At 50.9% G+C, this 27,794-nt stretch overlaps 1 protein-coding gene across 2 annotated transcripts in view; it reads left to right on the top strand.

Moving 5' to 3' along the window:
• Positions 1 to 27,794, top strand: part of DLC1 (DLC1 Rho GTPase activating protein) — a 101,925-nt gene that overhangs the window by 55,967 nt on the left and 18,164 nt on the right. The window contains exons 1-3 of one of the 2 annotated variants that reach the window (XM_054163202.1): positions 3,295 to 3,382; positions 18,910 to 18,981; positions 22,140 to 22,221. In XM_054163202.1, coding sequence (XP_054019177.1) covers positions 3,370 to 3,382; positions 18,910 to 18,981; positions 22,140 to 22,221 — 167 coding nt within the window. In that variant the 5' untranslated portion in view covers positions 3,295 to 3,369. Of the gene's footprint in view, positions 1 to 3,294; positions 3,383 to 18,909; positions 18,982 to 22,139; positions 22,222 to 27,794 lie in introns of those variants that run through there. The other variant, XM_009902731.2, reaches the window with a different exon arrangement.

The raw sequence follows: 27,794 nt of genomic DNA, 5'->3' as shown, positions 1-27,794 counted from the left end.
CTCAGTACAGTCAAGCACTGGAAAATGCAAAGGTCGTTATTGTGCTGACAATGGTTGGAATCTGCAGGTCCTCGGGACTGTGGCAATGCCACACACAGAAACCCCAGGCCAAGGAATCCCAGCCTAGAGCCAGAGGCCTGGGAGCTGGGGCTGAAAGTGCTGCCTAATCTATCAAGATGCTGCTCAGAGCACATTAGTGCTAGCCTGCAGGATGGCAAGCATGTGCCTGACAATCCTGGGTCTGTAGCAGCGGCTCAGTTGACTAATTACACACTGGGACTTGTCTGTGTGCTGCACTATTTCGAGGAGAAAGGATGACAAGGGTACAGTTAGCCATTAAGGCATTTGGGCCTGGGAGGGAAAAGAGAGGACAATCAAGGCCTTATTATTAGATGGGGTCCTGCGAATCACTCCCTTTATGCAGTTACAACAGAAGGAGAATTCACCTTTTAGAGTGAATAATTGTGCCTGTCGGGCAGTCCTTTACAATTACTCCAGCATCCAGCCAGAGTTCATTGATTGCATCAAGGATAACAGTATTCCATACAAACAATCCTCCTAGGCAGGCAGCCTCTGGGTCTCCATCAGGCAGCTGCCTGCTCTTTGCATAGCCAGAGAGATAAAGAAATAAAAATATTAAAGGCCGAGGCTCAGCTGATTTCACAACACCCTTTAAGGCTGGATGAATGATGAGGCTGGTTGTAGCCTGCTAACACCCATGCCTCAGGTGGAATGCTCCTCTGAGCACGTCTTACAGCCGGTGCCAGACTGGTGCCTCGCTTTGCAGCTCCAAAAACACGCCTGCTTGAGCAGCCCTGCCGAACTCCAAGTTAAAATGCAAGCCAGGGAGACTGCATGTCTTCAGGGATTGATAACAAGCTGGAATCAAAGCCTTTCTCTTTCAGATTGCCAGCAAGAATCTAATCCAGGTCAGTGATAATCCTCCAACATCTCTTTAGTGATGATCCCAGCAGACAGCCTGCTCCATCACCAAGTCACTGGTTCTGACATTGCTGAGGGGATCCACAGAGGCTGAATTAGGATGGAGCTTTCTCCTTTACTGGGGGGGCTGATTAGCTTTGCAAGCAGAACAGGAGAGCTGAACCATGGTTCAAACAAAGTGTTTTATCAATTAGCACCATCATTCATTTGCTGGGTTACAGAGTGGTAAAGGTAAGAATGGCAAACCTTGGTCTAACTGCGGAGATCTCCCAGTCTGCTGTATCTGGGCCACGTTTGTTGGGCATTCACCAAATCTTGTCACTCAACCATTCCAGATCCCCAAACAAAGCTCTCTGACTCCAAATCTTGTTTGGCATCTGTCAGATTTTACTTCTCTTGCTGCACATGTATCCCACTCTCATTCTGAGGTTTTTTGTTTTCAGTTCCCTTTCACCCTGCTGAGTCCTCCAAACCTTTTCCATTTTTTTTCTGCAGAGTAAAAGTCTATTCTCTCCCTCTTCAAAAGCTTCCTGTGGGTCCTATACAAAAGCTTCCCATGCAGAGAAGCAGGCTTGGTTCAGGAAGCAGCCCAGGCAGTCGGTGTTTACAAGAATAAACCCTGCTTTGTGCTGGAAGGTAGTGACTGGACACATGGGGGTCCTCTGCTGCCAGCATTATCACTGGGAGGCAAATGCCTTGGTCCCAGGAGGCTTTCCTCCATGTTCTGCATTATTTTCCTTTTCATTTTCTCCTTCCTTTTAATTTTCTCTCTTTTCTGGAGCTCAGACTGAGAATCACAACAAGGAGTTTCCATCTCTTGTCACGACTCTCCTGCGGCTTCCTAGTCTGACTGCACAAACCTATAGGCAAGCTGAGCAGGCAGACAGGCTGGGATCACCTGGTCTGCTCAGCAGCTGGGGTGGAGCACACGTCTGCCTTCCCTTGCGTTAGGGCTAAGAACTCACACTTCGTAGGCCTGGCCCACCTTGTAAACACAGATACCAACATCCTGGTGCCTTAAAAGAAGCTTTAAGAAATGCAGGTAAATATGGCTATGCCCAAAAGAGCCAGAGCCAGCTTAGCTGTGAAGAGGTAATTGATTAAGCAGCTAATAGATGTAAAGTCAAGCTTTAGGATGCAGTGCAGTTCCATCCTCTTCTGGGTTATTAAAGTAAATTAATGACCTGGAGCTATGTAGGGGTTTCCAGAAACAACACACTGATAGCCAACTGGCCATGGTGTGCAGCCTGTAGGAGGGGGAGATGTTTATTCTGCAGCAAGCTGCCTGCTCAGGCACCACACTCCATATACTCTGTATCTGAGAGCATAGTGCAGGAACGACAGCTGGGCCTTAGAACAACACCAGTGAGTATGAAATATGGTGTTAGCTTGGAAGAGAATGAACCAATCTTCATTTCTGATGGGGCCCAGGCATTTTCAAAGTTTCACAGTACTCTTTTCCATGCTGATAGTTTGGCAGCTGCTCAAAAGCAGCTGTTTGGTGCCATCTTAAAGCGTCGACCAAGGCACAAGCATCTGAGCAATATATACAAGGGAGTAAATGACGAAGGGAGTTGCCTCCCTGGCACAGAGTGATGGAGGTAGACTTTGCTTTGCTGTCTGCAAGACAGGTCTGTGGCTGTGCTGCAGTCCTCGGGGAAAACTCTTGCTGGTTTCCATCCAGGTCCAGACTGAGGCTTTCATTTGTGCAGGCATTCCCAGTGTTTCAAAGCACTCTGGCCTGCTGAGGGGGGATGGAGGTAGCCACACCCTGGCACCAGCCACAGCCAGCTGGGGCAACCCTGCAGGTTCAGCATCCCTTCTCTGCCCAGGGGTGCCCAGTGTTGCCTGGGGCTTCCCAAGCCTCCCCAGCTGACAATGCCAAGCAGCCAACACTGCCTTCCATATTAGCACTCCCCTCTACGGCTCCTGGAAGAAGCATATCAAACTTTGCTGGCAGCTTCTCCCAGCTTCACCATCGCCCAGCCGGCCACCGAAACAGCTGAGAGCCATTAACAATCCCAGAGCAACCAAGCTCTTAGCTCTGAAGCTATTAGGTCGTCTTTGACCACATCACCTTTGGGCTGTGAAGTTCCCCTTGACCCCACGGGCGTGCAGCGGGACGGGAGGGTCTCTCGTTCTGCTTGTGTTCACGGGTCGTGATCAGGTGAGCGCTTGCCTGGGCGCAAGCCTGCTTCCCCCCGCGGCAGAGGGGCGAGGGAGCGGAGCGGGGCGCGGAGCGGGCCGGCGGCGGGGCGGGCCCTGGCGGCAGGGGCGGGGGCGCCTGGAGGGGCCGAGCGGCCGCGGCGCTGCTCCGCGCCGGGTGTCAGTGGCGAGCCGCCGCCGCGCAGGCAGGCAGGGACGCCGGCAGCACGGCACACAGCACGGCAGGCAGCCCCGCGGGGGCTCCGCGGCAGGCGGGAGACCATGATCCTAACACGTAAGCTCGGGGCTCTCCCGCCGTGCGCGTCGCAGGGGGAGGCCGGGCAGCGGCGGCGGCTGTGCGCCCGGGGGCGCAGGCTCCGCGCATCGCGGCCAGCCTTGTCTAGAGCTGCTTCGGGGGCTGCACGTTGGGGTCTGGGGGCACGGGTGGGGACTCTTTTGTTACCTCGCAGCGCCGGAAAGGTAGCGCAGATGGGGCTCGGGCGGGCTTCCCGCGGGGGCGCCAGGCGCCTCGTCCCGTCCCGCGGTGCATCCCTTGCCGCGGGGCTCGGCCCCGTCGGGCTGTCCGCGTTGGCGGGGGTGCAAAGCGCCCGTCGGGGCGGGAGCAGCCCCAGGTGAGGCGGGAGCGCCGCGGAGCCCGGGCGTGACTTTGGTCGCCGGGAGGCGGCAGCTGGCGCGGCGCTGGTCGGGACGCGTGGGCCGCAAGGGTTAATGTGCGCAGGACCTGGGGCGCGGAGGAGCCGCGGGTGCGGCGGCTCTCTGTAGGGCACGCTGGCCCAGCGCTTCGCTTTTGGTGCTTCTTTTACATCACACACCCCCCCCCCCCTTTTTTTCCCCCTTTATTTTCCCCCTGTTTTTTTACTTTTCCTTTCCTTTTTTTTTTTTTTAATTACCCTTTTTTTCCTCCCTTCTTTCTTTTTTTTCCCTTCTTTCTTTTTTTCCCCTTCTTTCTTTTTTTCCCCTTCTTTCTTTTTTTCCCCTTCTTTCTTTTTTTCCCTTTCTTTTTTTTCCCTTCTTTCTTTTTTTTCCCTTCTTTCTTTTTTTCCCCTTCTTTCTTTTTTTTCCCTTCTTTCTTTTTTTTCCCTTCTTTCTTTTTTTTCCCTTCTTTCTTTTTTTTCCCTTCTTTCTTTTTTTTCCCTTCTTTCTTTTTTTTCCCTTCTTTCTTTTTTTCTTCTTTCCTTTTTTTTTTTCTTCTTTCCTTTTTTTTTTTTTCTTCTTTGCTTTTTTTTTTTTTTATTGTTTCCTTTTTTTTTTTTTTGTTGTTTGCTTTTTTTTTTTTTTTTTCTTTCCTTTTTTTTTTTTTCTTTCCTGGGAGCCATCCAGTTCCTTTTGAAGTTGTTGGTAATTAGCCCGATGGCCTCCAGGAGCCCGGTGGCTCCCCCCGTGCGGCGGTGGCCGGCCCTGATGTCACCCCGGGAGGCTTTGATCCCGGTGGAGGAGCAGCACCTCCTGCCAGTCGGGACCCCCCCCCCCCGCCCCTTCCCCAGGCAAACAGCAAAGCGATGCTGTTTTCCAGCCGGGCGGTTTTAGGTTCCGTGTCACCCTCTCCTGTTTTGCAAACAGCCAGCGGTGACTTCGATCCCCCGCCACTGGGAAGTTGTTGAGTGATGTGTGGCCATTAGCCTAATGAGCTCTGCTGCTCGTCCAGGGCACTTACTGTAGGTACACTTTTCTCCCTCCCCCGCCCCCCCCCCCCCCTTTTTTTTTTCCTTATTCACCGGGAAAAAGAAAATATTTCTTGGGGAAAATTAGAGTTCTGATGAAATAACTGCACTGAAACCATGACTTTAACTGCCTGAGACGTTTCTGCCTGGTGTGTCGTAGTTCTTTAACACACGTGAATTGGAAGGCTGAGGAATGTAACTTCATCGTAGTCATCAATGGTAGATGCCTTTTCTTTTTGTTCCAGGGGTATGTGTGGTCTATTTGAATTGCCCTGTCCTGGTCACAAAATTCCCAGAAGCAAAAATCGGTGACAATGCTCAGGTTACGTTTTAAGTCTATTAGTGGTGAACTTAGGGAAGGCAATAGTCAAACTGATTTCATAAGAGCCTCTGGAGTATGAAGCTATCAACAAATCAGTGCCAGACTGATCCAGCGTCTGTCTGGTTGCCAGATGGTGTTAGGCAGGTCTGTTGATTCCACGGAGGCAGCCTGCTGTCTTGTCTGCCAGGTATCCTAAGCAGTGTGCTGTAGACATCCTGATTTGCAGTTTCAGCAGAAGCAGCAAAAAAAGAGAAAGGTTGAGGTGGCCAGGAAGTGGAATCTGAGTGTCTCCAGCACACGGGTTCGGCTTACTGCTTCAGCTTGCCTGTGGGATCCTGATGGGGGCTGAGATTCTTTGATTACAGAATAGAGTGTATGCAAAAAAGGATGCAGTTGGTGCTTTGAGATGATTCCTTTCATCTGTAAGTTCACAGAAGTTGAGGCATTTGGAGCTGCCTTTTGTAACCTCTAGAACTTCCTGATCTCTATCTTCCTCTAACGTGGTTCCTTAATTGATTATTTTTCTTAAATCAAAGGGAAGTGTAGCTGCATTGTTTTCAAAGCCGAGGAGCTGCTGTTCAACTTTGTTTCTAAGTGGCAGTTAAGAGTAAAAGCACATCTTGTCGTGGGTTTATTTGTTTGGGTTTTAAACCCCTGGTTGTGTGGAGCCAGCCTAGGATTCCCCAGTTAGGGTCCTCCCGGAGAGTTCTGCAGATGCCCTCGCTGGGCTGGAGAGAGAGACTGATGCTAGTCATGGAAACTCAGAAGCACGCTGTGTGTGTTTTGCCTCTGGGGAGGGCAGGAAAAAGGTACTGCAGTTGTCCTTGTGAGCTAGTCTCAAACGTTTATGTTGGGATTCCTAGAAGAAGGACACAGGAGGTGACTGGGTTTTACTTTTCTGCTTCTCCTAATTAATGGCATTCTAGGCCGTGGCTTGTTTGAGGCAGGGGAATTTAGGAGTTCTGCAAATATTTAGAGATGCAGTTTGCATAATAAAGTGTTTTTGCTGGTGCTTTTTCTGGTCAGAATACCACAGAATGCTATGCTTGGGCTCCTTGAGAGGTTCAGACCTCTCCTCCGCTTCCCCTCTGATTGGAGTTGTGCTGTTGGCTTCGGCATAAACACGACTGCAGCCTTGGCTGCTTGAAAGGAGATGGAGGAAGAGAGCTCATGTGTTTAACAGGATGGTCCTGTACTGTAAACAAGCACTTTTCATGCTGAACTATCCTTCCTAGCAACAGGAAGAAGGAAATGAGGCTATGCAAAAGGACCCTGACACATTTCAAACAATGCCAGACCCACCCTAGCATTCATGCAGTATAGCCAGAAGACTGGGGGGAAATAAAAATAACTTCAGATGTTTCCCCTTCCTCCTTGTGCACATTCTGGAGATGCAGCAATCAGATGATCTGCAGTGCATAGAGAGCTGCTGGCTTGGCCTCCCCTGAGCAAGGAGCTCATGCCCCTATATAATTTGTATATCTTTCTTTGGTACCACATTGTTCTGCTTACAGGCTGATCCTCAGGGGTTCAGGGCAAGGGAGTTACACAGCGCTGGATCCTCCCTGGTGCTGCAGAGAGTGTAGATACCCAGTCACTGGTGATTTCAGCAGCTCCAGGCATGGTGCCTGTGCTGTCAGTGATTCTGGCTGGTGCAGGGCAGCAAGATTATCTGTGGGGATTTTTGCTTCCAAAGTTCTTACTTTTTCCCCCCAAACTTTCTCTCTTTACCTTTTTCTGTTTTTCCTCTTTCTCCTGTTCTAAGTCTGTCTGCCAGCAGTGTGAGCAAGTCACAGAATCACAAAGCGTTTGGGGTTGGAAATGATCTCCAAAGATCACCCAGCCCAACCCCCTGCCAGGGCAGGGCACACAGAACACATCCAGGTGGGGCTGGAAAGGCTCCACAACCTCTCTGGGCAGCCTGCTCCAGGATCCAGCACCCTCACAGGGACAAAGTTTCCCTCCTGTTCCCCTGGCACCTCCTCTGCTCCAGCTTGCCCCCAGTGCCCCTTGTGCTGTGCTTGGACATCCCTGAGCAGAGCCTGGCTCCAGCCCAGAGAGATTGTGGAGTCTTCTCTTCTGGAGACTTGGAAAACCCACCTGGGTGCATTCCTGTCTGGGCTACCCTGGGTGATGGTGCTCTGTCAGGGGGCTTGGACTTGATCTCTGGAGGTCCCTTCCAGCCTCCTCTGTACTGTGATAATGTGATACTGACAGAACTGCTGGAGGTGAAGTCAAGAATGGCTTAGCCAGCTGGCTTGAATGTCATTGTCTGCAAGTTCCAGGTAGCACTCCACACCTCTTTGCAGTGCATCAGTGTCTTTAGAAGAGCATGGTAAGCATTGCTGTTTGGTAGGATCACTGTGGTCTGGTGTGTGTTTCCCTTGGAAGGGACACTGCTGAATGAGGCTGGAGCAGGGAAAAATATTATCCAGCCTCTCTTCTGCTGAAGTCACAGTATGATGACTCACTTATTACTGGGGACGTGCTTTTAAAGCCCCCAATGGTTCAGAATTCCTTAGACTTGGTTATATTTGGGTTGTATTTGTCTGAGTCACTCTCCTCAAATGCTCATCCCTGGCTCCTCAAAGGGCTTCCTGAGGAGATGCATGAAAGACATTTGCTGAAGCCACTGGTGGACAAGTTTGACCTTCCCAGTCCTATTCTTGTCACTCACTCAGGATTAAGGAAACTGTGTCCCCCTGCATTCTTGCATCCTGGAGATCTTCTTTCTGTGACTGTGCACCCACAGAACTGCATGCTGTGCTGCCCACCCTGCCCTGAGCCCTCTGCATGTGTCTCTGGGAGCAGAGCTCCTCTGCATTACAAGGTACAAGAGACTTCCCAGTGCAGAGCTCCATCTTCTTTCAACTTCCCTCCTTTCCATGCATACTCTCTGCTTTCCCTAGCAGTGCTGCCATGTCTCCACGCCATCTTAGGCCTTTCTCTTGGGGTGTGATCATTAGATCCAGCACTGAGAAGAGCACTATCAAGTGTGCAGTGTGACAAAGTGCTGCAGCTGGCTGTAGTGTCTGGAAATAGAAAGTTCCTGGTAATGCTTGCTTTTGGAAAAGCCAAGTCTGCATCTCTAATTCTGGTTGCATGAAAGAGGCTTGCAGCAGGGACAGCACCACGGCCATGCTGGGTTGTTTGGCTGCCACTGGGATTTTCACAGAATTGTCATTCTGTCACTAAGGCTGGAAAATACCTTTAAGATATCCAGTCCAGCCATAACCCAGCTCCCATGGCCACTAAACCATGTCCTGCAGCTCCACATCTACAGCCTCTTGAACATCTCCAGGGATGGTGACTCCACCACCTCCCTGGGCAGCCTGTTCCAACCCCTCACCACTCTCTCACTAAAGAAATGTTTTCTCATGTCCAACCTAAATCTGCCCTGGCACAGCTTTCCTCTCATCCCATGGATGGTTACTTGGGAGGAGACCAACCCCAGCCTCACTCCAGTCTCCTCTCAGGTAGCTGTAGAGAGCAGTAAGATCTCCCCTCAGCCTTCCCTTCTCCAGCTTGAACAGCCCCAGCTCTCTCAGCTGCTCCTCATGTGATGCCCTCACCAGCCCTGTTGCTCGTCTCTGGGCAGGCTCCAGGACTTCAGTGTCCTTGTTTTGTATCTGCACCATCCACTCAGGGTGCAGCTGCGGGTCTGGCTGATCAGTGAAGTGAGCACTGAATGGTTGTGATGCAAGGCTGTCTTTCTTCCATACAGTCCTATGTGTGTGGATGGCTTTGAGGCCAAGACTTACCTAGCAAGAAGTAACTGTGTATGAAATCTGCTTTCTTCTATCTGAACCCCTGAGACAGCTCAGCTCTTACACTATTACTGTTTCCAGGATCTGAACAGGTAACCCAGACCGTGGGCATTTCTAGAGGACATCCCTGTCACTTCTGCCTCCCTCCACAGCTTGATGAGCCTTTGGTGAGAGCTTTGCATAGAGTGTGCAAGTTCTCTAGCTTGCAGACAGTGTGCAGTGGGAGAGGATTGATGCTGGGCTTGGGAGCAGCAGTGCCCTTCAGTATTTTCTCAAAGGTCATCCTAACCAAGGCATCTCTGAGAGGAGATAAGAGAAGGTTAAAGTCATCCTCTGTCTTTGGAGAAGGATTCTTTTCTCACTCTGGAATCTGTCAACATGACCTCCTTCAGAGGATTTGACTAACTGCTTTCTCTGCCCCCAGTAATCCCCCTCCAAGACCACCCTGTGTTAATCAGCCAGATAAATAACCCACATGCCCAATTATTTCTTAAGGGTTTTTAAGTCACTTGACATCTTGTTCCTCTTCATCTGTGAACCTTCTTAATGAACAGGGGGAGACCATCTTTAATCTGTAGAAAATCATTCTTTGGCAGGCCAGCTGCCACATGAGGCTTTAGTTTTCTGTCTGACTGTTAATTTCTAACTTCAGGTTGCATTGCTTTCTAATGAAATCCTCCTCAAAATGCAAAAAAACCCACCTCACAACCCAAAAAGTATGTAGAAACAGTTCTGATCTGCTTCACAGTGTCAACCAGGAGCTGTGATGGTTCTCTTGTGTCCTAGAACATGCTTCTCCCAAGTCTTCCCAACCAAACAGAAGCAGTGCAGCTCGTTTTGGGCAGTTGGAAGCATGTTCAACAGTGTGAAAATAAGAGGTAATTGCAGTGTGCTACCCAGGTTATAGGCAAATGCTTGACAGAGCCAGTACTCCTCTATTGAACCCTGAGATGGTGCTGGCCTGATGCTTTTCAGAGCATAACAGCTGCCCCAGGACCCCTTGACAGTGGGAAGGACTTCTTGGCAGCCAGAGCATGCTCTGGTTGTGCCCTCTCAGCCTTCCAGGATTTGAAGGGAGGGCTACAGGAGGGCTGGAGAGAGACTTGCTGTGAAGGTATGGAGTGACAGGCCAAGGCCTCATGGCTTCAGATTGGAAGAAGCTGCACATAGATTGGGCATGGAGCAGGAAGTCTTCCCCATGAGGGTAGTGAGGCACTGGAACAGGTTGCCTGGAGAATCTGTGGAGGCTCTAAGCCTGGAAGCATTCAAAGTCAGGCTGGATAAAGCCTTGAGCAGCTTGGTCTAGTAGGAGATGTTCTCACCCATGGCAGAGAACTGGAACTGGATGGTCCTTAAGGTCCTTTCCAACTCAGACCGTTCTAGGACTCCCCTCTGCGCTCCTGCTGCCAGGCACTGTCCTTCCTTGTGCCCTGATCAAGACCTGGGCTGTTCCCAGTGCCTGGCGGGGGCTTGCAGCACAACTGAGCTTAAGAAAGCAGAAGTCTCATTTAAAATACTTTTTCCCCCTGAAAATAATGAGGGGAAAGCTGTGAAATGAATCTCCTTTATTCCTGCAGAAGAGTGCTGCTGGGTTTTAGAGACCCACAGGTCCCTGCTGAGAAGGGCTTCATTGCCCTGAGACTGATGGAGGCTCCCCTGGGCTTCAGCAAGCCTTGGCTCAGCTGCTAAACGCTGTCAAGAAATGCTGCTTCTGCTCTGGGGCTGGGGCTGGCAAACCTCTGAAGTGAACTCAGTGTGCTGAAGAGCTATGAAAAGGAGATGCAAGTTAATTAGCTTTTGGTTGACAAAAGCAGCATTGTGTTTCCTGCACTGGCCAACAGGGTTGGTGGGGAGCAATTAAAACTGCTGTATTGTGTAAGCTGGGACAGTGGGTAGGGAGGAGAACTGCATCCAGCCAACCTGCACCTCTCTGGATGGTTTGGGAAGGAGTCACAGCTTGTGTATGTTTTTATCTAGTTAGCTTTCCTTGTGAAGGGAATAGCCAAACTTCAGACTCCATTGGTGGAAGTGAGCCATTTGCTGGGCAAAAAAGGACCCAAACCAAACCAATTCTGTTCAAGCTTCTGGGTTTTTTCTTCTTCTTACTTTTTTTCCAGAGCAAATATCAATATATGATCTTAAACATCTGTTTCCTTGCTTCTTCATCTGTTCCCACACAAATTCCAAACATACTCTGCTGCTTCTCCCAGTGTCCTGTGGTTTATACATAGCATCAGCAGCATAGTTACTGTCTTGCTGCAAGGCTCCATGGCTTGGAAGAGCCATTCCCATGGCTCTTGAAAACATCCTCTTCCCACATTTAACCCAAAGCCAGCAGGAGCACACAGAGCTTCAAGAGCCAGCACCACCAGAGAGCTGAGAAATACTTGAGCTGCATTCAGAGTGTGACCAGAGATCCAGGGAGGTTCTCCTCCCCCTCTGCTCTGCCCTGCTGAGACCTCACCTGGAATATTGCATCCAGCTCTGGGCTGCCCAGTTCAGGAGGGACAGGGATCTGCTGGAGAGAGTCCAAGGGAGGGCTCCAAGGATGCTGAAGGGACTGCAGCAGTGCCTGGGGAGGAGAGGCTGAGAGCCCTGGGGCTGTGCAGTCTGGAGAGGAGAAGACTGAGAGGGATCTGATCAATGTCTATCAATAGCTGAGGGCTGGGGGTCAGGAGGGAGGGGACAGGCTCTGCTCAGTTGCACCCTGGGATAGGACAAGGAGCAGTGGATATAAACTCCAGCACAGGAGGTTCCACCAAACATGAGGAGGAACTTCTTCCCTGTGAGGGTCCCAGAGCCCTGGAGGAGGCTGCCCAGAGAGGTTGTGGAGTCTCCTTCTCTGGAGCCTTTCCAGCCCCATCTGGATGTGTTCCTGTGTGACCTGTGCTGGAGTCTATGCTCCTGCAGAGGGGTTGGACTGGATGATCTCCTGAAGTCCCTTCCAACCTCTAACATCCTGTGAGCCTGTGAACACTCTCCACCTCTTTCTAGTTCTCCCCTGACTAGAGCACAGTGTATATATTTGGGGTCAGAGATTTTCTTTCAGGAACTTAAGGTTTTTTTGCCCCTCCCCAAACGTTTTTGGCAAGAAGTATTTTCTTTAAGTTGTGCATGCAGCTGCCTCAGCTTGAGCTGGTCCTCTGGAGGCATCCTGCAGGAAGGCTGCAGAGGGACTTCTCCTCAGGCTGTCTGCAGACAGGCCAAGGGGCAATGGTTTGAAGCTGAGGCAGAGCAGGGTCAGAGTGGAGCTGAGGAAGAAGTTGATCAGCAGGAGGCTGCTGAGACTCTGGCCCAGGCTGCCCAGGGAGGCTGTGGCTGCCTCCTGCCTGGGGGTGCTGAAGGCCTGGCTGGATGAGGCCTTGAGCAGCTGAGTGTAGCTGAGAGATGTCCCTGGGCATGGTGTGAAGGTTGGAGGAGCTGAGCTCTGAGCTCCCTTCCGGCCTGAGCCATTCTATGAACTGCCTGTTGAGGCACAGACAGCATTAGGATCCCAGCATGGACCATTGGCTGTGGAAGGTAGATCAAAGCACAGTGAAACAGAGCAGCACATCCCAAAAGGCAATGGCTGTTGCAAAATTTAAGTTGCAGTTTAAAGCTGGAAGGAGGTTGGGAACCTCTGTGGGAAGGGTCTGAGCTTTCACTTCAAAACCTGCAGGCCTGTCATCAGTTCTAAAGCCATTCCCATCCTCTTGGTTCTTCCAGAAATGACTCATTCGTGGGCTGGATGTCAGGGATGAAGTATTTTGGGGCAGTTGTATAAGATGAGATCCTTCACTCAGAATAGGAAGAGATTCCAAAGGTGTTAGCAGTTTGGCAAGAGCTTTTCATGGCATTTTCAGCACTCTGCAGCTCCTGGTGGCTGAGCATGCATGGACAAAGGTACCAAGGGCTTGAGGGCATTAGCCTCATCAAACACTGGGCTCCATTCATTGCACTTTTGCTCTCTTCAGTCCTTTCTGTGTGCTGCTCTCGTGAAAGGTGTGGAGCACCGAGTTAATGCTGCTGCCTAAGGAACATTTCACTCCATGGCTTTGAGAAGAAACAGACTTATGAGAAGGAATTTAATTATTTCCCAGCTACAGTTGGATATCTTCAAAGCACAAAACCATCCGAGGCAGCGGACACAGAGCAGGCTGGCTCTGAGGCAGGCCTGCTGTCCCAGCTTGAAAGAGCTGCAGGCACAGGACATTGCACAGAACTGATTTATCATCTTGGGGGCCTGGGCTGCTTATTGGGAGACAGCTGCCACAGTGCAGATTTTGCTTTGGTTTGGCTTGGGTTTCACATCCCTGTTCCTGTAGCTGCAGACTGACTGCTTGGGCAGTGTGACCGAGTCTAGTGTTGAAACCACAATTCCTGTGTCAGGGATGTCATCCAAGCACTGGGAAAAATGATTACTTGTACTTGGGCAGTGGAATTCTATCCAGAGAAGATATTTCTCACACAGACCACAGCTGCTGTTAAAAAATATGGTCCTGAATGATCTGGAGATTCTTGCTAGGGAGTTTCTTGTTGAGATTCTAGCTCAGGACCGTGTTCTGGAGTTGAACAGGTTGTGGTAAAGCACCAGAAACATCAGAGGGACTTGAGACTTAGGGTCAGGTAATTTCTGATACAGGCAGAAAAAGAGGCCAAACCCCTGAGCATGCAAACCCTTTGGCAGCCACTTACCTGGATGGGAAAGAACCCTTCTTGTGCTCCTCCTGTGCAGGGAGGGCATGGAGTGCTCTGCATTCCCTGAGGAGCAGCAGGCAGGTTCCTCAGCAGCACTGCTGTGAGAAATCACACTCTGCATTGCATGGGAGAGGCTCACAGTGAGGCCAGGCCACAAGGTGATCTTTATATTCAGCTTTCTGCTTTTTTTTCCCCCTTTGGTGAAGAAATAAAGCAGTGAAGTTCCAACTGGAGTGACTGGGTCAGAAAGGAAAACCAAGAAGGACCCCAAGCCAACCATTTGTTGTAGCTGTGGCATGGGAGCAAAGCTTCACCAGTGAAGGTTTTTGCTGAAATTTGCTTTTGAGAGTGTTGGTTTGAGCAGCCCCACTGCAGACTCTTTCAGGTTGCTCTCTTAAGGTAGCCAAAAGGTGAGAGGAGTGGAGCTGATGTGTGGAGCTGCTAATATGGCCGTGGAGGTGTCTGAGTTGAGGCAAGAGGAAACCATCTGCTCGGGAGAATGATGTTTAGCACTTAGGTGAGAATGGAGCCAGTGCATTACTGTACAAAGATACATCTGCTTTGCACCTTGTCCTGAGGAGGACCCTGAAAGAACTGGTGCTTGGCTTGTTCCATGGAGGCCAAAAGGAAGGAGGAATGACAGCAAATGATCTCGCTGCTGTGAGCATTTCTTTCCTGAAAGGACATCATTGCAGCATCTCTGGGTTGATTTTCTTATAGGAGGGAAGGTATCATCCAGCAAAAGACTAAAGGCATCTTCTGTGTTCTCACTTCTGCAGTTGCCTTATCATGAGGGGTGAATTGAGACTTCTTTTTTCTCTCTGGAGTCCTTGCAGGCTCGGAGGGGCTGTGGACCGAGCCCTACACTTGCAGGCTTGTAGGGCTGTGGACCAAGATTAAGCAGATCTAAAGAAGAAGGAAGTTAGAAGCTTCCATTTGAGTTTACCATGTTGGGGAAGAATTGGGCCATCCTCACCCCCCAGGAAGTGGGTAAATAAGGGCTAATGATTTCCAACCACACACAAAGGAACTCCTACCCTTCACTGGAGGATGGAGGTCTGCTTTGTGCAAGGGACTAACAAATAAAGCTGTTTCCAATAAAAATTTCCTGTTTCCTCTTTAACACACTTGCCTGCTGTTTGCTTATGCCACACGAAGAATAAAGCCCTCATTGTACTCTTTTTTGGGGTGGGTTTGGTTTGGTTTTGTTTGGGAGTTTTTGTTTTGCTTTCTGAGAGGTTTTCTTGTGCATCAGGACATTTAGCCATAAAGCACAACTTCATTCTTGCCAGAGGTTCTTTCCTACCAGAGCCTGCTGCTGCTGGGGGAAGGCACGGGGCACACAGCTGGGAAGCTGCATATCCATTTCTTGCCTGCAGTCTGTACTGGGCTGCAACTCATGGCAAAGGTTTAGCTGGCAGGGGTGTTTGATTCAGAAGGGAAATGGCACTGCAGGGATGGAAGTGGGGCTGGAGGAGTGAGACCAGTCACTCCCCACCCTATAGCAGCTTGAGTCAGCTCAGCTGCCAGGTCTGCCTCAGAAGGGTGCTGCCAGTACAGATTGCTCTGCATAGCAGGGCAGGTTAATTTGGGCTCCCACAAAAGGCTTGGAGAGCAGTGTGGAGTTCCTCTGCAAGCTCCCTTTCCTCCCTGTGTCTCTCAGCTGGCCCCAGCCAAGTAGAGGCTGTGTTTAGCAGTGAGTTCACAGCTCAGGTAATGATCTCTAACCCACCCCTAGGAGTCTGAACAAAAGCTTCTGAGTTCCTTCTAAAACTTCTTAGAAATAGTGTGTGTGTGTGTGTGTAAATCTCCATTTTGAATCTCTGGGCTTCCCTCTCTTGTCCCTCACTGTCCCAGCTGCCACTGGTGCAGGTAACAAGGACTTGCACGTACTTCCATGTCCACCTGGGTATGAAACCAGGAATGCCAGGGCTGATGGTGTAGAGCTGGAGGAAAAGCTGGCATTGGGAAAGTGTAGGCATAAGCTTTCTCCTCTAGGATAGCTCAGCTGGTTTGGCCAGAAGCTCAGGTTTAGCTGAGGTAGTTTGTTCTCAAAGGCAGATTCCAGTGAAGTTGTGGTAATGAACCTCTGAAAGCTTTCAGCTGTTTGTTTGCATCTCTCCTGTGAGGAAGCCTGTCCTGCGTGCCCAGCCTTCTGCCCAGCCTGGTCGGCACACCTTGGGCTGGGGTCTCCCCTGGGCTGGGTTTTGATCTGCCCGAATTTCACATGCAGCTCCCACCCTGCTCTGGCTCCTCAGCAGCTGCCGGGTCAGGATGGGGAAGCTGGGTTGGAGGTGACTTTCCTGTTTGTCTAGTCACAGCCTAGGAGCAATCCTGGGTTACACCAGCTGGAGTTGGACAAAAGGAGCTGCTGCTTCAGGTCCTGCCTCCTCTCTGTCACCTGTACCCCCACCACCTCCTTCCCTGCCATATGCTTTGTGTGGGTGGCGAAAGCCAGGGCCACAGGGAGCTCTCCAAACCCATTGCCCTCCTGGGGACTTGAAGCAGGAGCCAGAGGCCAGAGCCCTGACTTTCCCCAAATGTTTGAGCTGGCAGGGGGGCAAATACAGCCCCCGGGTGCGTTTGCCCAGGCTGAGGAGCGAGCAGGGGCTCTGCTGCCTTCTCTGCAGCTCTGGTGGCCAGTCAGGAATCGCTCAGGTGTTTCATTGCCTGCCTTGGCTTCTTGGGGCATTCTCAGAGCTATTTCAAAAGCCCAAAGGCATCTGGCTGCCTATAAAATACAGCCTGCACAGAACCTGCATGCGTGTGTTTGCAGAAAGGCTCCACAGAGTTTCTGTAGAGAGCCTGGGAAAAAGGCAAGGTGGTTAAATGCATATTCATAATTTTCTAGCTCTAGAAATACTTCACAGGTCAGGCACCTGAGGGTGCTCAGTCTGGGATCTGTGAACAAGTATTTAAAGCCATTTCAGAGCCACTGCAGCACTAAGGAATCTGACACTTCTCTTTTTCAATTGCACTGCAAGCAACTACCTGCATTGGAGGTAAATATTTGTTATCAGGGATCTGTTTCTTTCTCCAGTTTCAAATCAAGTGAAATCCTCGTTCAGTCCAGACACTTCCACAGGATGAGGCTTCCAGGGCAGTGCATTTTAGTTGAAGTAGTCTTTACAATTAATTGCAGGTTATTTTTGTTCGCTTCAGTATTTCCATTGCTTGTGAGAGAGCAGTGTCCTGGGGGTGGCTCTTGCTGGGGCAGTATGAGGTTTAGATGCATTGTAGGTTATTTATTTCCCTTCTTGGTTAACTTTGCCATGCATTTCCTTAGGATAATGAAATTAAAACCCTACTTTGATCACGGTGTTGCAGTGCAGTGGCTTTGCAAGTGGAGGTGAAGAATGCTTGCTCTTAATGAGTAGCTAAGTCAATAGGTCGGTACGTGCCTGTGCTCATGTGGGCCCACAACCCAAAGGTGAAGCAAACACAAGTTGCACAAATGCCTGCTTGTCCTGACTTCAGCCAGGGTGGATTTTTAGCTGTTTATTTATCTGGAATGTTGTGCTTTGGCTCACTTTAACCCCTTGGTTTGGGTCTGTAGTGTGCCAAAGCAGAGGCACTTTAACCCCATGGTAGCCGTTGGGAACGTCGGGGCCAGGGGGAGGTGGGTTGCTGTCCTTGTAGGGAAGCTGAAAGGTGCCTGCTTTTCATCTGCTTTTAATCGTGTGCCTGCATCTCTCTTGGAATATTTCATAACCTGCCAAGATCTTGAGATGCTTTCCATGTTGTGTTTGGCTCCTCACTGCCCTGTATGCAGCAGCTTGCACGGGGAGCAAAGGCCTCTGTGCGTGGCTTCTGCGGCAGGTTCCGATCGGAGCCTCTCCGAGTAGGTGGCAAAATTGTCTGCTGAGGTGTACATAATGCAGCTTTTATTTTGTGGCCCATCAGGAACAGTGAATATAACCAAAGCCAGAGGAACCTGAAGGGTTCCTGAGGGCTCACTGTCTGCTCAGTCAGCTCTAAATTCCCAGCAGGGCTTCCTTGAACGTGTAGAGGAGCAGAACAAACCCAGTCTGTGCCCTGAACGCCTGGAGAATGCCCTGAAGACCTTTTCACTGTCCTAGTTGGAGTCAGTAAGATAACATATCCTTCAGTTCTGCTTGGACCAGGTCTCCCTTATTCACAGCCTGATCTAGCCCTTGCTCAGGGCGGTTCCAGTCTTTTGCTGTCCTGTCTCTCTGGGTAGGAGTCCTTTCATTTTGCTGCCTTGGGCAGCACAAGGGAACATTGGCCTCATTTCCTGTGATGCACCAAGGAACTCCTCAATGCCCTGAAGACCTCCAGTCAAGCTGGGTTCTTGCTGGGCACTCGATACGTGCTTGGGTGAGCTGCAGTGCAGTGTCAGTTGTTGTTGGGCTGGAGGCTGTCAGTGCTAGCTGCACAGCAGCAGTGAGCAGAGCTGCAGCATTTGAAGCTGCTGCTGGGTAAAGGAAACCCTTGTCACCACAAATCAAAACCTAGGAGAGAGATGTGCACATGGAATTAAAGGATGTATATACATGAATACATAGAATTTCCCCCTGCAATCATGGCTGTATTTACAGTTATGATTACATGATAAACCACTGTCTTCTTTGGACTGCAGGTAGGCTATAAAGATACCTCTGGGATCCACAAGCAGATCTCCTGATGGTAAAATGGCTGTTTTGGTAAACTAGCATTAAGAGGAGGCTGAGGGGAGGTCTCATTGCTGCACAGAACCACCTGAAAGGAGGTTGGGGTGAGGTGGGGGTTGGACTCTCCTTCCTAGTATCAGGTTGTAGGAAATGGCCTGAAAGTGCACTGGGGAGGTGTAGGTTGGAGATTAGGAAACATTTTTTTCCTGCAAGAGTGATGAGGCATTGGCAGAGGCTGCCCAGGGAAGTGGTGGAGTCACCATCCTTGGAGGTGTTCAGGAAATGTGGCACTCTGGGACATGGTGTAAAGGCCATGGTGGCCTTAGGCTGATGGTTGGACTTGACGATCTTAGACGGCTTCTCCACTGATCAGATCCTGTGGTTGTGTGATTGTGAGCTCCAGAGAAAACAGTTGTGCCAAGAGGAGCAGATGATTTGCTGCACAGATGTTGATTGCAGTGCTGGTTTTTCTAGTGCTGACCAAACCTATCCAGAATAATCCATAGCTCCTGCAGCTTTCACCCCTCGCTCTCAGCTCGTGGAGCTGCTGCTGATCGGCAGGCGGCCGCCGGTGGCTTTCCAGAACCCAAGAGATGTTTGATCATGGGAAGAAAAGCAAACTGGGATAAGCCAACCTGTGTCTCAGTTCAAAGGCACTGAATACCTTTGTGCTCACAAGAAGAGTGGAAGGCTTTGCCTTGCAGCTGGCTGATGGAGGCTCTCTTGTTTCTGCTCTCTTCCAGAAATCGAGGCCAAGGAAGCTTGTGACTGGCTGCGGGCTGCTGGCTTCCCACAGTATGCACAGCTCTATGAAGGTAGGCACCTGAGCTTGCAAGTCACTCATCCCTTGGCAGTGTTTGGACAGCAAGTGAACATTACAGGGGCACAGCTGAAGTGCCAGGATGTAAGGTGACTCTTAAGCGGCTGGGCTGTGCCCTGCTACCCACCACACGTGGGTATGTGTACCAGGCTCTGAAGCACACCCGGAGCTTTGCATTTATTTCAGGTTTCTGGTTTAGTTTGAGTCTTCCAAACATCCTCATAGCATAATCTTATATTACCACATAGTTAGAAGCCTTGGTATCTCCATTGGCAAAAAAACAGGCTGTAGTCATCCAGTGCTGTGAGCCCAGGTGATCCTGAGGGTCTTTTCCAGCCTGCATGTTTCTGTGATTCTGGGACACAGAAGCTGTGGCCAGCTCCACTGGCCAGCTCTCCTAATGGAGCAGAGGTAGGAAATCACAGGCTCACAGGATGTTAGGGGTTGGAAGGGACCTCTGAAGGTCACCCAGTCCAACCCCCTGCCAGAGCAGGACCATCAAATCTAGCACAGGTCACAGGCGATTCTGTGGATACACCTTGTGATCCCCACGGCCTGTGTGTCTTTCCAGAGCAGCTGGGGGTGGTGTTAGGCACAGGCTCACTGTGAAGGGCAAGAAGAACATACCAGCCATTGTTGCACAGGGCAGCCACAGCTCCTCAAAGAGGCTGCTGCACCCTGCCCTGCCTCATCCTCCTCTGGCAGGGTTCACCCTGGTGTGCCTGGTTTTGCAGCGCTTTGGCTCCAGTGAAACCGTTGTCTCCGCTGCCTCTCTAACCTGCTAGGAGCTGGCACCGTTGGCATGCAGCTCCTGCACTCTGGGGCAGAGGAACATACAGAAGCGTGGTTTGAAGTGGGACATCCTGGGGTTTTTATATGGATGTTGCTGTTCAGAATTTCCCTCCCACACCACTTACAATTACTCTGCTTTGTAGTGAAATTATGGACTCTTATCTGCCTCTCTTTTTGATGAAACAAACTCCAGCTGCTGCTTGTGAGAATGAGCAGAGCAAGCCCATTATTGCCAGTGAAGAGCTGGTGGAAATCACAGCAAATGCTGAGCTGACCTGCTTGCAAGATGAGCTCTTGAGCTTTGATTTGCAGCTGCATTGGCAATATGAGATGATAACAGCACCTCCAAAAGCAGCTCTGGCAAAACTTTTCTCTGCCTGTTCAGAAATTAAATTTCCTCTTTATTATTTTTCTTCCCTTTGTTTGTTTGTTTGTTTGGCTGATGTGAGTTCCAAGATTCCCCTGGGCTGCAGAGCTGGGGCTGTGCTTCTAGTCTGATCTGAGGAGAAGATTCTCAACTGGATATCTGGGCTTAGGGGTTTCATATTACCACAGAATGTTGAGGGTTGGGAGGGACCTCCAGAGGTCACCCAGTCCAGTCCCCTGCCAGAGCAGGAGCACCCAGGGCAGGGCACCCAGAACACATCCAGGGGAGGTTGGAAAGGCTCCAGAGCAGGAGACTCCACAACCTCTCTGGGCAGCCTGCTTCAGGATCCAACACCCTCATGGGGACAAAGTTTTCCCTCCTGTTCCCCTGGCACCTCCTCTGCTCCAGCTTGCCCCCAGTGCCCCTTGTGCTGTACTTGGCCATCCCTGAGCAGAGCCTGGCTCCAGCCCTGCACATCTTGATCCCCAGCACTGAGGGCAGCCCTCAGGCTCCTCTGCTCCAAGCTCCAAGCCCCAGGTCCCTCAGCCTGTGCTCCCAGGGAGATGTCCACTGCCTGCAGCAGCTCTGTGGCTCTGCCCCAAACTCCATAGCTGGACAATACTCCCTTGTTCCTTGGTGACCCAGCAGCAAGAAAAACAGCAGCAGCATAAATTAAGCCTAAAAAGAAAAAAGTATTCTTGCAGACTATTGGCTTCTTCCAGGACACCTCTCTTCATTATGTTCTTCCATAGGTTTTCTTGTGGGCATCCTAAGGTGCCAGCATTCCCAGCAATTCCAGTGTAAGATGCCAGCTGGGTGTGCTCACTCTTTGTGCTTGCACCTTGGACTCCAGTTAGTGAAGGGGAGACCTGTGGATGAATGGACTCTAGCACTGGTGTTCTGAGAGCTCACCTAGATGGAGTGCCCCCCACTCAGTGTGCATCTAATGCAGATTAATCAGTGAGCCCTGGGCAGCTGCTGTGCTGAATTGTCAGTTTGCTGTAGAATCGAGAGAGCTCCTTGTGCTTGGCAGAGTATGGCAGCATTTGTTTATTCCTGAGGCAAAATCAGGACAAAGCATTCCAGAGGTTATCAGAAAACCCAGAAGTAGCAGCTGTCTGTCCACACATTCACAGCAGTCCCATTCTGTTCTCCATTCCAGCTCATTCTTTCCCTCTCTCCAGAAGTTAAAATCGCCTGGCCCAGGAGAGGTGTTTGGAGCCGCAGCAGGATGTGCAGGGTATATCCTCGCCTTGCTGCATGCCCTTAACACCCAGTGGCTTTGGTGGGAGTGTGGGCTGTGCAAGGAATGCCAGATCAGGACCTCTATGACAGTCAGGAATCTGTGGAGGACAGCAAATAAAACATATATGTGGTTGCTGCCTTAGAGCTGTAATCAGTGTTCAGCTCTCTGCCAGCATCCTTCCCTCCCCCTCGCTGCCGCTTGTTTACCTAAATCATCTCCTGAGGAGAGGAGGCAGCCTGGTGCAGCTTGGCTTGCTTTGCTTTCAGGCCATGTCTCATTAATGCTGTAACAATGTCAAACTTGGAAGTAGCTGATGAACAGCTGAGGAGGTTCTCCTGCCTTGCTTTCCCAGAGGCTTGGAGCTGACTGACCTTTTTTGCCCTCAGGTGCGAGGTGCTAGCACTTTGATGGCGATTGTACAGTTTAAATCAAGCTAGCCCCAGGCAATTTGTGTGTCTGACGTTGGGTAGGGAGCTGGCATTTGCCTCCTCCCCACTGTTTCATCTCTGCTGTGCTCATTTGTTACTGCTCCACTTTGCAGGTGGGTTTTTGGTTGTCAGAGCTGCACACCAAACCCTTGCACGGGAAGGGGCAGCGGCTCTGACGCCCGGGGTGGTAGCCTGTGTTTACCTGAGAAGTGCAGGGCACAGGATGGTGGTGAGGCCAGCTGGAGGCAGCTGGTTGATCTGCAATAAGTAACTGCTGGGAATGAGGCTGATTTGGGTTCCTTCTGTCTCTGCTCCTGCAGACCTCCTCTTTCCAATTGACATCGCCCTGGTCAAGCGGGAGCACGACTTCCTGGACAGAGATGCTATCGAGGCCTTGTGCAGGTAGGTGAGAGCAAATCCCTGCAGCTGGAAGCAAAACCCTTCCTGTGTCACTGAGAGCATAACCTGGGCAAAGCAGAGCCTCACCTGAATCCTGCAGACCTCCTGCAGCCCTCAGGGAACCTGGGTATGGCTGCATGGCAGCCAGTCTCTGAGTTTATCACCAGTCAAGCCTGGCCTGCCCTCAGCCATGTGCTCCCATGGCTTATCTGTGTTATTTGTGGGCTCCCCCCAGCAGCAGCTCAACTCAGCCTGCATAAAGTGTCTGCATAGTCCTCTGCTGGGTTAGTAAATTAAATGGGCCCCTGGAAAGGTGTAATGGAGTTCAGAGCAGGTGTGAAGGATGTGGCAGGACCTCACAGATGGCTGCAGGGGCAGGAGGAGGGGTGGGTAGAGAGAGAGTGAGCAAGACTTGCTGGCATGGGGCAGGGTGCTTCTGTGGAACAACAGGCTCAGCATTACCAATCTGATCAGAGAAGGGATTCCAAGAGCCTCAGGTGGCACTTGTCCCACTTCAGTGTGTGCTGTGCCATCAGCTCCCTCCTCTGCTCTGAGCCCACAGTCTTACATGGCATTAAAAAATGCCTTCAACCTCTCCTGTCTCCTGCTGCTGGAAAGCAGTTGCAGCTTCCTGCTCCTCTGCTCCAGCATGGCAGCTTTCCAGACTGTCTGCCAAGTGAATGCTTTGGGACACTGCAGGGACAGCACTGCAGTGGCAGTGATTGTAATGGATCACAGCACCCCTGTGAGCAAGGGGCTAGGTTTGCAGTACCATCACTGCCATACTTGGAAGGGAATGAGAAGGGCTGGAATGTAAAGCTCTCCAGGAACATGAACAGCCTTTTCAAACTAAGGGACCAGCTTTGTTGGCCAGTCAGTGGAAGGGGAAAAATGTCCTTCAGGTTTCAAATCCACACTCAGGGTTTGCCCTACTCAAATGCTGGGCACCTGTTCGTCCATATTAAGATGTGTTCATTGCTCTGCTTATTTGTGTGGAACTCTGCAGCTTGGGAAGTCCCTGAACAGAAAGCACAGCAGTGGCAGTAAGTGTTGGTTCCCAGGAGCATGGTCTGCCTTTGCCAGGGAAACAAAGCACAGTCAAGGCAGCAGATGCTGAGCCTGGTGCTCACCAGCAAGAATGCTTTTAAGCTGGGTGGCTGGTTTCTGTGGGGAAGGAAAGGTAGCAGAATGCTTCTCCTTGGTGAAAGGAAGGCTGTGCCCTGCAGGATGGCTGTGCAGATACTCTGGAAACTTCAGTGCCTTCAATGAGTCTGCTCACTGCAAAAGCACCACTTGCCCTCTTCCATTCCCAGTTGTTTCCTGTGCAGTATGCATAGGAATCCACTGGTGGTCTTCCTGTAGCTGGAGAGAAAGATGGTCAAGGCTGAACTATCTCACTCTGGAGCCTGGGGCTCCTGTATCAGACTCACCTTTTATGAGGTAACTTTCAAACTGCAGCTGAAGTTTCTCCGGAGGCATTCAGACCCCACCTGAAAACAATCATCACAGTTGTCTGAGCCTGACCCTTTGCCATTTGTGTCAGACAAAGGCAGGACATTAGCACAGCGTTTTCACCCTCAGATTAGGCTTTTTCCCCACACCTCCTTTAACTTTGTAAAGCTCATTAAAAAGGTGGGGAAGGCACAGGGCTTGGAACGCTGCATTGCTGCCCCAAGCCTGGGTTTGTTTGGACCCACACCAGGGCCAGTGTGTAAACAGCACAGAGCTTTACTTAGCAGAAGACTTGGAGCTGTGTCACAGCCCTTCAGTCTATCGCTGTTTCTTGCCTGATCATCAGACTAGTTGTGGGGTTATTGGCATTTTGAGCACAGCTGAATGAGCACTGGGTAGGGTGGGTGGGAAGGAAGCAGTGGGTGAGCTGTGGGGAGGATCAGCTGTGCTGTACAACCACCAGTGCCCTGCCAGCAGTGCCGATTACCTTCTGCTAATTACTGCATGGGAAGGAATTGCTTTTAAAAAGACTGCAGCAGTCACTGTGGCAGTGATTTTATTTTTCTTTGAGTTTGAAGCATTTTAAATGACAGTTTTCATCTGAGGAGTGCTGCAGATAATTGTTTAATAATCTCATGAATGTAAGCAGCAGGGAGGGCAGCAGAGGGGATTCTGCCCCTGGGCTCTGCTCAGACCCCACCTCCAGTCCTGCCTTCAGTTCTGGTGTCCCCAGCAGAAGGAGGACACAGAGCTCCTGGAGTGAGGCCAAAGGAGGCCACAAAGATGCTCCAGGGGCTGGAGCAGCTCTGCTGTCAGCACAGGCTGAGGGAACTGGGGGTGTTGAGCCTGGAGAGGAGAAGGCTCTGGGGGGACCTCAGAGCTGCCTGCCAGCACCTGAAGGGATCCTGCAGGAAGGCTGCAGAGGGACTTCTCCTCAGGCTGTCTGCAGACAGGCCAAGGGGCAATGGTTTGAAGCTGAGGCAGAGCAGGGTTAGAGTGGAGCTGAGGAAGAAGTTGTTCAGCAGGAGGCTGCTGAGCCTCTGGCCCAGGCTGCCCAGGGAGGCTGTGGCTGCCTCCTGCCTGGGGGTGCTGAAGGCCAGGCTGGATGAGGCCCTAAGCAGCTGAGTGTAGCTGAGAGGTATCCCTGGGCATGGTGTGGAGGTTGGAGCTGAGCTCTGAGCTCCCTTCCAGCCTGAGCCCTTCTGTGAAGCAGGAAAACAAATGCCACTTTAAAACCAGCTGAGTAGTAAGCAATTTTGTCTAATGCATTTCTAAATGTAGAAGATAAAAATGGTTACCCAATTAAGATTTTTATGGGAAAATCTGAAGTGAAAAGTGAGCTGAGCCTTGAATAACAGAGGTAGCAATGGCATTTGGTGACAGTAGAGCTGATTAAGACACATTGATCTTGGCATGGAATGTAGAACTACAAATGTAAGAGTGATGGCTCTTGATTTGCTGGGATGCTCCAAGGCACTGCTGGCCTTGCTGTCAGAGCGACTGGGGATTTATCTCCAGAGGACAATTGGCTGCACCATGGGCTGGTGAAACAAAACCCTGAGACAGACTTCTTCTCCTAAGGGCTGTTGCTAAGCACAAACCACATAAGAAGCTGTGGTGGGAGTCCTGATGAATCTCCTCACCCATAGCTACAACAATGCCACACTGTGCACACCAGAGGGTCCTAAGCTCTCTCACCATGAGGACTTCTCATCCACAGCGCTGGCTGTAATGGGCTCACAGGAGCAGCATTCACTGCTTGTCAGTTGGTGAGCAGAGGGCTGGCCAGCTTTGCAGGGTAGAACCTGCAGGTGTGCCCCAGGGGCCAGCAGAGGGGCTGCCTGCTGCAGTGAGCTGAGAAAGCCTTGTACCAGCCCTTAGTTACAGGTGTAATGGAGTTGGGAGTTGCCCTTTCAGAAGGAATCAAGAATCATAGAATCACAGAACTGTCAGGGCTGGAAGGGACCTCAAGGATCAGCCAGCTCCAAGCCCCCTGCCATGGGCAGGGACACCTCACACTACAGCAGGTTGCTCACAGCCACATCCAGCCTGGCTGCAAAAACCTCCAGGGATGAGGCTTCCACCACCTCCCTGGGCAACCTGTGCCAGTCTCTCACCACCCTCATGGGGAACAACTTCTTCCTGACATCCAATCTGAATCTATCCACTTCTAGTTTTGCTCCATCCTCCCCCATCACTCCCTGACTCCCTAAAGAGTCCCTCCCCAGCTTTCTTGTATCCCCCTTCAGATCCTGGAAGGCTACAATAAGGTCTCCTTGGAGCCTTCTCCTCTCCAGACTGAAAAGTGCCAGTGGGTGAGGCACTGCAGAAACTGAGGCTAATATAAGCAGGTAAAAGTGGCTGTAAGTGCTGCCTGCAGCAGTCCTGCCTGGTCCCTCATCTCCCAGCTTGTCCTCACGCAGATGCCACTGGGACAGGTTTGGGCAGAACAAGACAGAGCTAAAGAATGAGGCAGGGAAAAAAGTTGAATTTATACCTGGGAATGGAATTATCCAAAGGAGAAGGTCCAGAGGCAGTAAGAGAATCAGGGCTCATTGACAAGCATCAGTGTGGTGAGAAGCTGGATAGAAAACGAATGTGTGCTTAGGTGCTTTCAAAGTGCTGTGAAGCCCATGTGAAGGTTCAGGATGGTTGTGTAGGTAACTCTCACCCTGGCAAAGCCTAAACTCGCCAGGCTTAGCTTTTTGCAGCCCCACCAAGGTGGGAGGAAGGCAGCTTTGCATATTGTTGTTTGTTTTCAGTGTCCTCAAGGAGCTGGGCTCTGCTGAACAGGGGCATAAGGTAAAGCAGGATGTGTGATGCATGTAATGAAAGCTGCAGACCCCAGGCAGTGGCTGCAGAGCACTCAGGAAGCTGGTTCTGTGATGAAATCAGGTCAGATGTGTAACAGAGCCTCTCCTTGCCTGGCTGCTGTTGCATTTAACCTCTCTCATCAGGGGTTACCTTATCTCGCCTTCATATTCACTCCTCTGAGGTGTGCTGGGAGGTTTTCTCTTTCCTTAAACACCCTCTGTGGAAACAGAGGTCTTTGCTCTACCCTTTTGCACCAATGTCAGGGTTTCATTTGAGTAGGAGAAAAGTCTGGGGACGTAATCTCTGTGAAATCAGAGATCGTCTTTATTAGCAGTCAGACAGGCTGGAGCTAGATAAAGCCTGGTGCAGGGCTTCAGTGATAACTTCTTGCTGCATAAGTCAAAGGTTGCAGCACTGTGAAATTTGTGAAGTGTTACACAATACAGAACTGGAACCAGTTTAATGTTCCCTGGTCTTGAGGTCCAGGAGTTTGAGAGGAGAATGTTTTTGTAGCTGAGAGAGGGAGGTGGCTCTTTGCTGCTGTGTGGCCTCCTGAACCCCCAGATTCCCCCTCTGTTGTAGCTGGGACATCCACCCTTCATCCACACCAGAAAAACAGCTCCTCTGAAGCTGGACTTGTGCATCTACCCACAGAAGGGCTGAGCCTTCAGCCTTTCAAAGTCAGGGCAGAGATGAGAATGGAGAGACCTGGATGACTTTGCTAACCTGCCACTGCCCTGCTCCGTGACCCATGGCAATTCTTCCAGCTCTCCTCCTTTCTGCTGTGTTGTGGCTGGGTCTAATTATAGTTCAAGCTGCACCACTGCTGCAAGAGAGCACCAGCAGGAGCCTTTCCGTTTCCTTTGATGGCCTCAGGACCAAGCCCTGTGTAAATACCATCTGCAACCAATCCTCTGCATGAAAGGCTGAGGGACAGAGAGGGGAGCAGTAATTCTGCTGTGCATCCATGTTCTATCTTCAAGTTACAAACGCCATGCATCTGAAAAGACCCATCTGAAGCAGCAGGGCCAGTCAGCAGTTCTCTCTTTAGCTTTCCAAAGCTGCTGCTACAGGCTCTCCTTTACACTCTGCTCAGATGAATCGTGTGAAAATGACACAGCTTCCTTCGGGCTCACCGAGGGGTTTAAAGCTGAGCTTTCCTCCTGTGGAAGCTGGGCTGCGGTCTGGCTGGAGGAAAGGGCTGGCTCTGCTCCTCTGCCCACCCCCCTGCACACACTGCCCTTCGTGCAGCTGGGGGAACTGGCCTGAGGGAAATTCAAGCCAGCATAGCCCTGCAAGGTTAGCTTTCA

This window comes from Dryobates pubescens, chromosome 1 (assembly GCF_014839835.1).
Source record: "Dryobates pubescens isolate bDryPub1 chromosome 1, bDryPub1.pri, whole genome shotgun sequence".
NCBI lineage: Eukaryota > Metazoa > Chordata > Aves > Piciformes > Picidae > Dryobates > Dryobates pubescens.
This window is presented reverse-complemented; position numbering and strand designations above follow the sequence as displayed.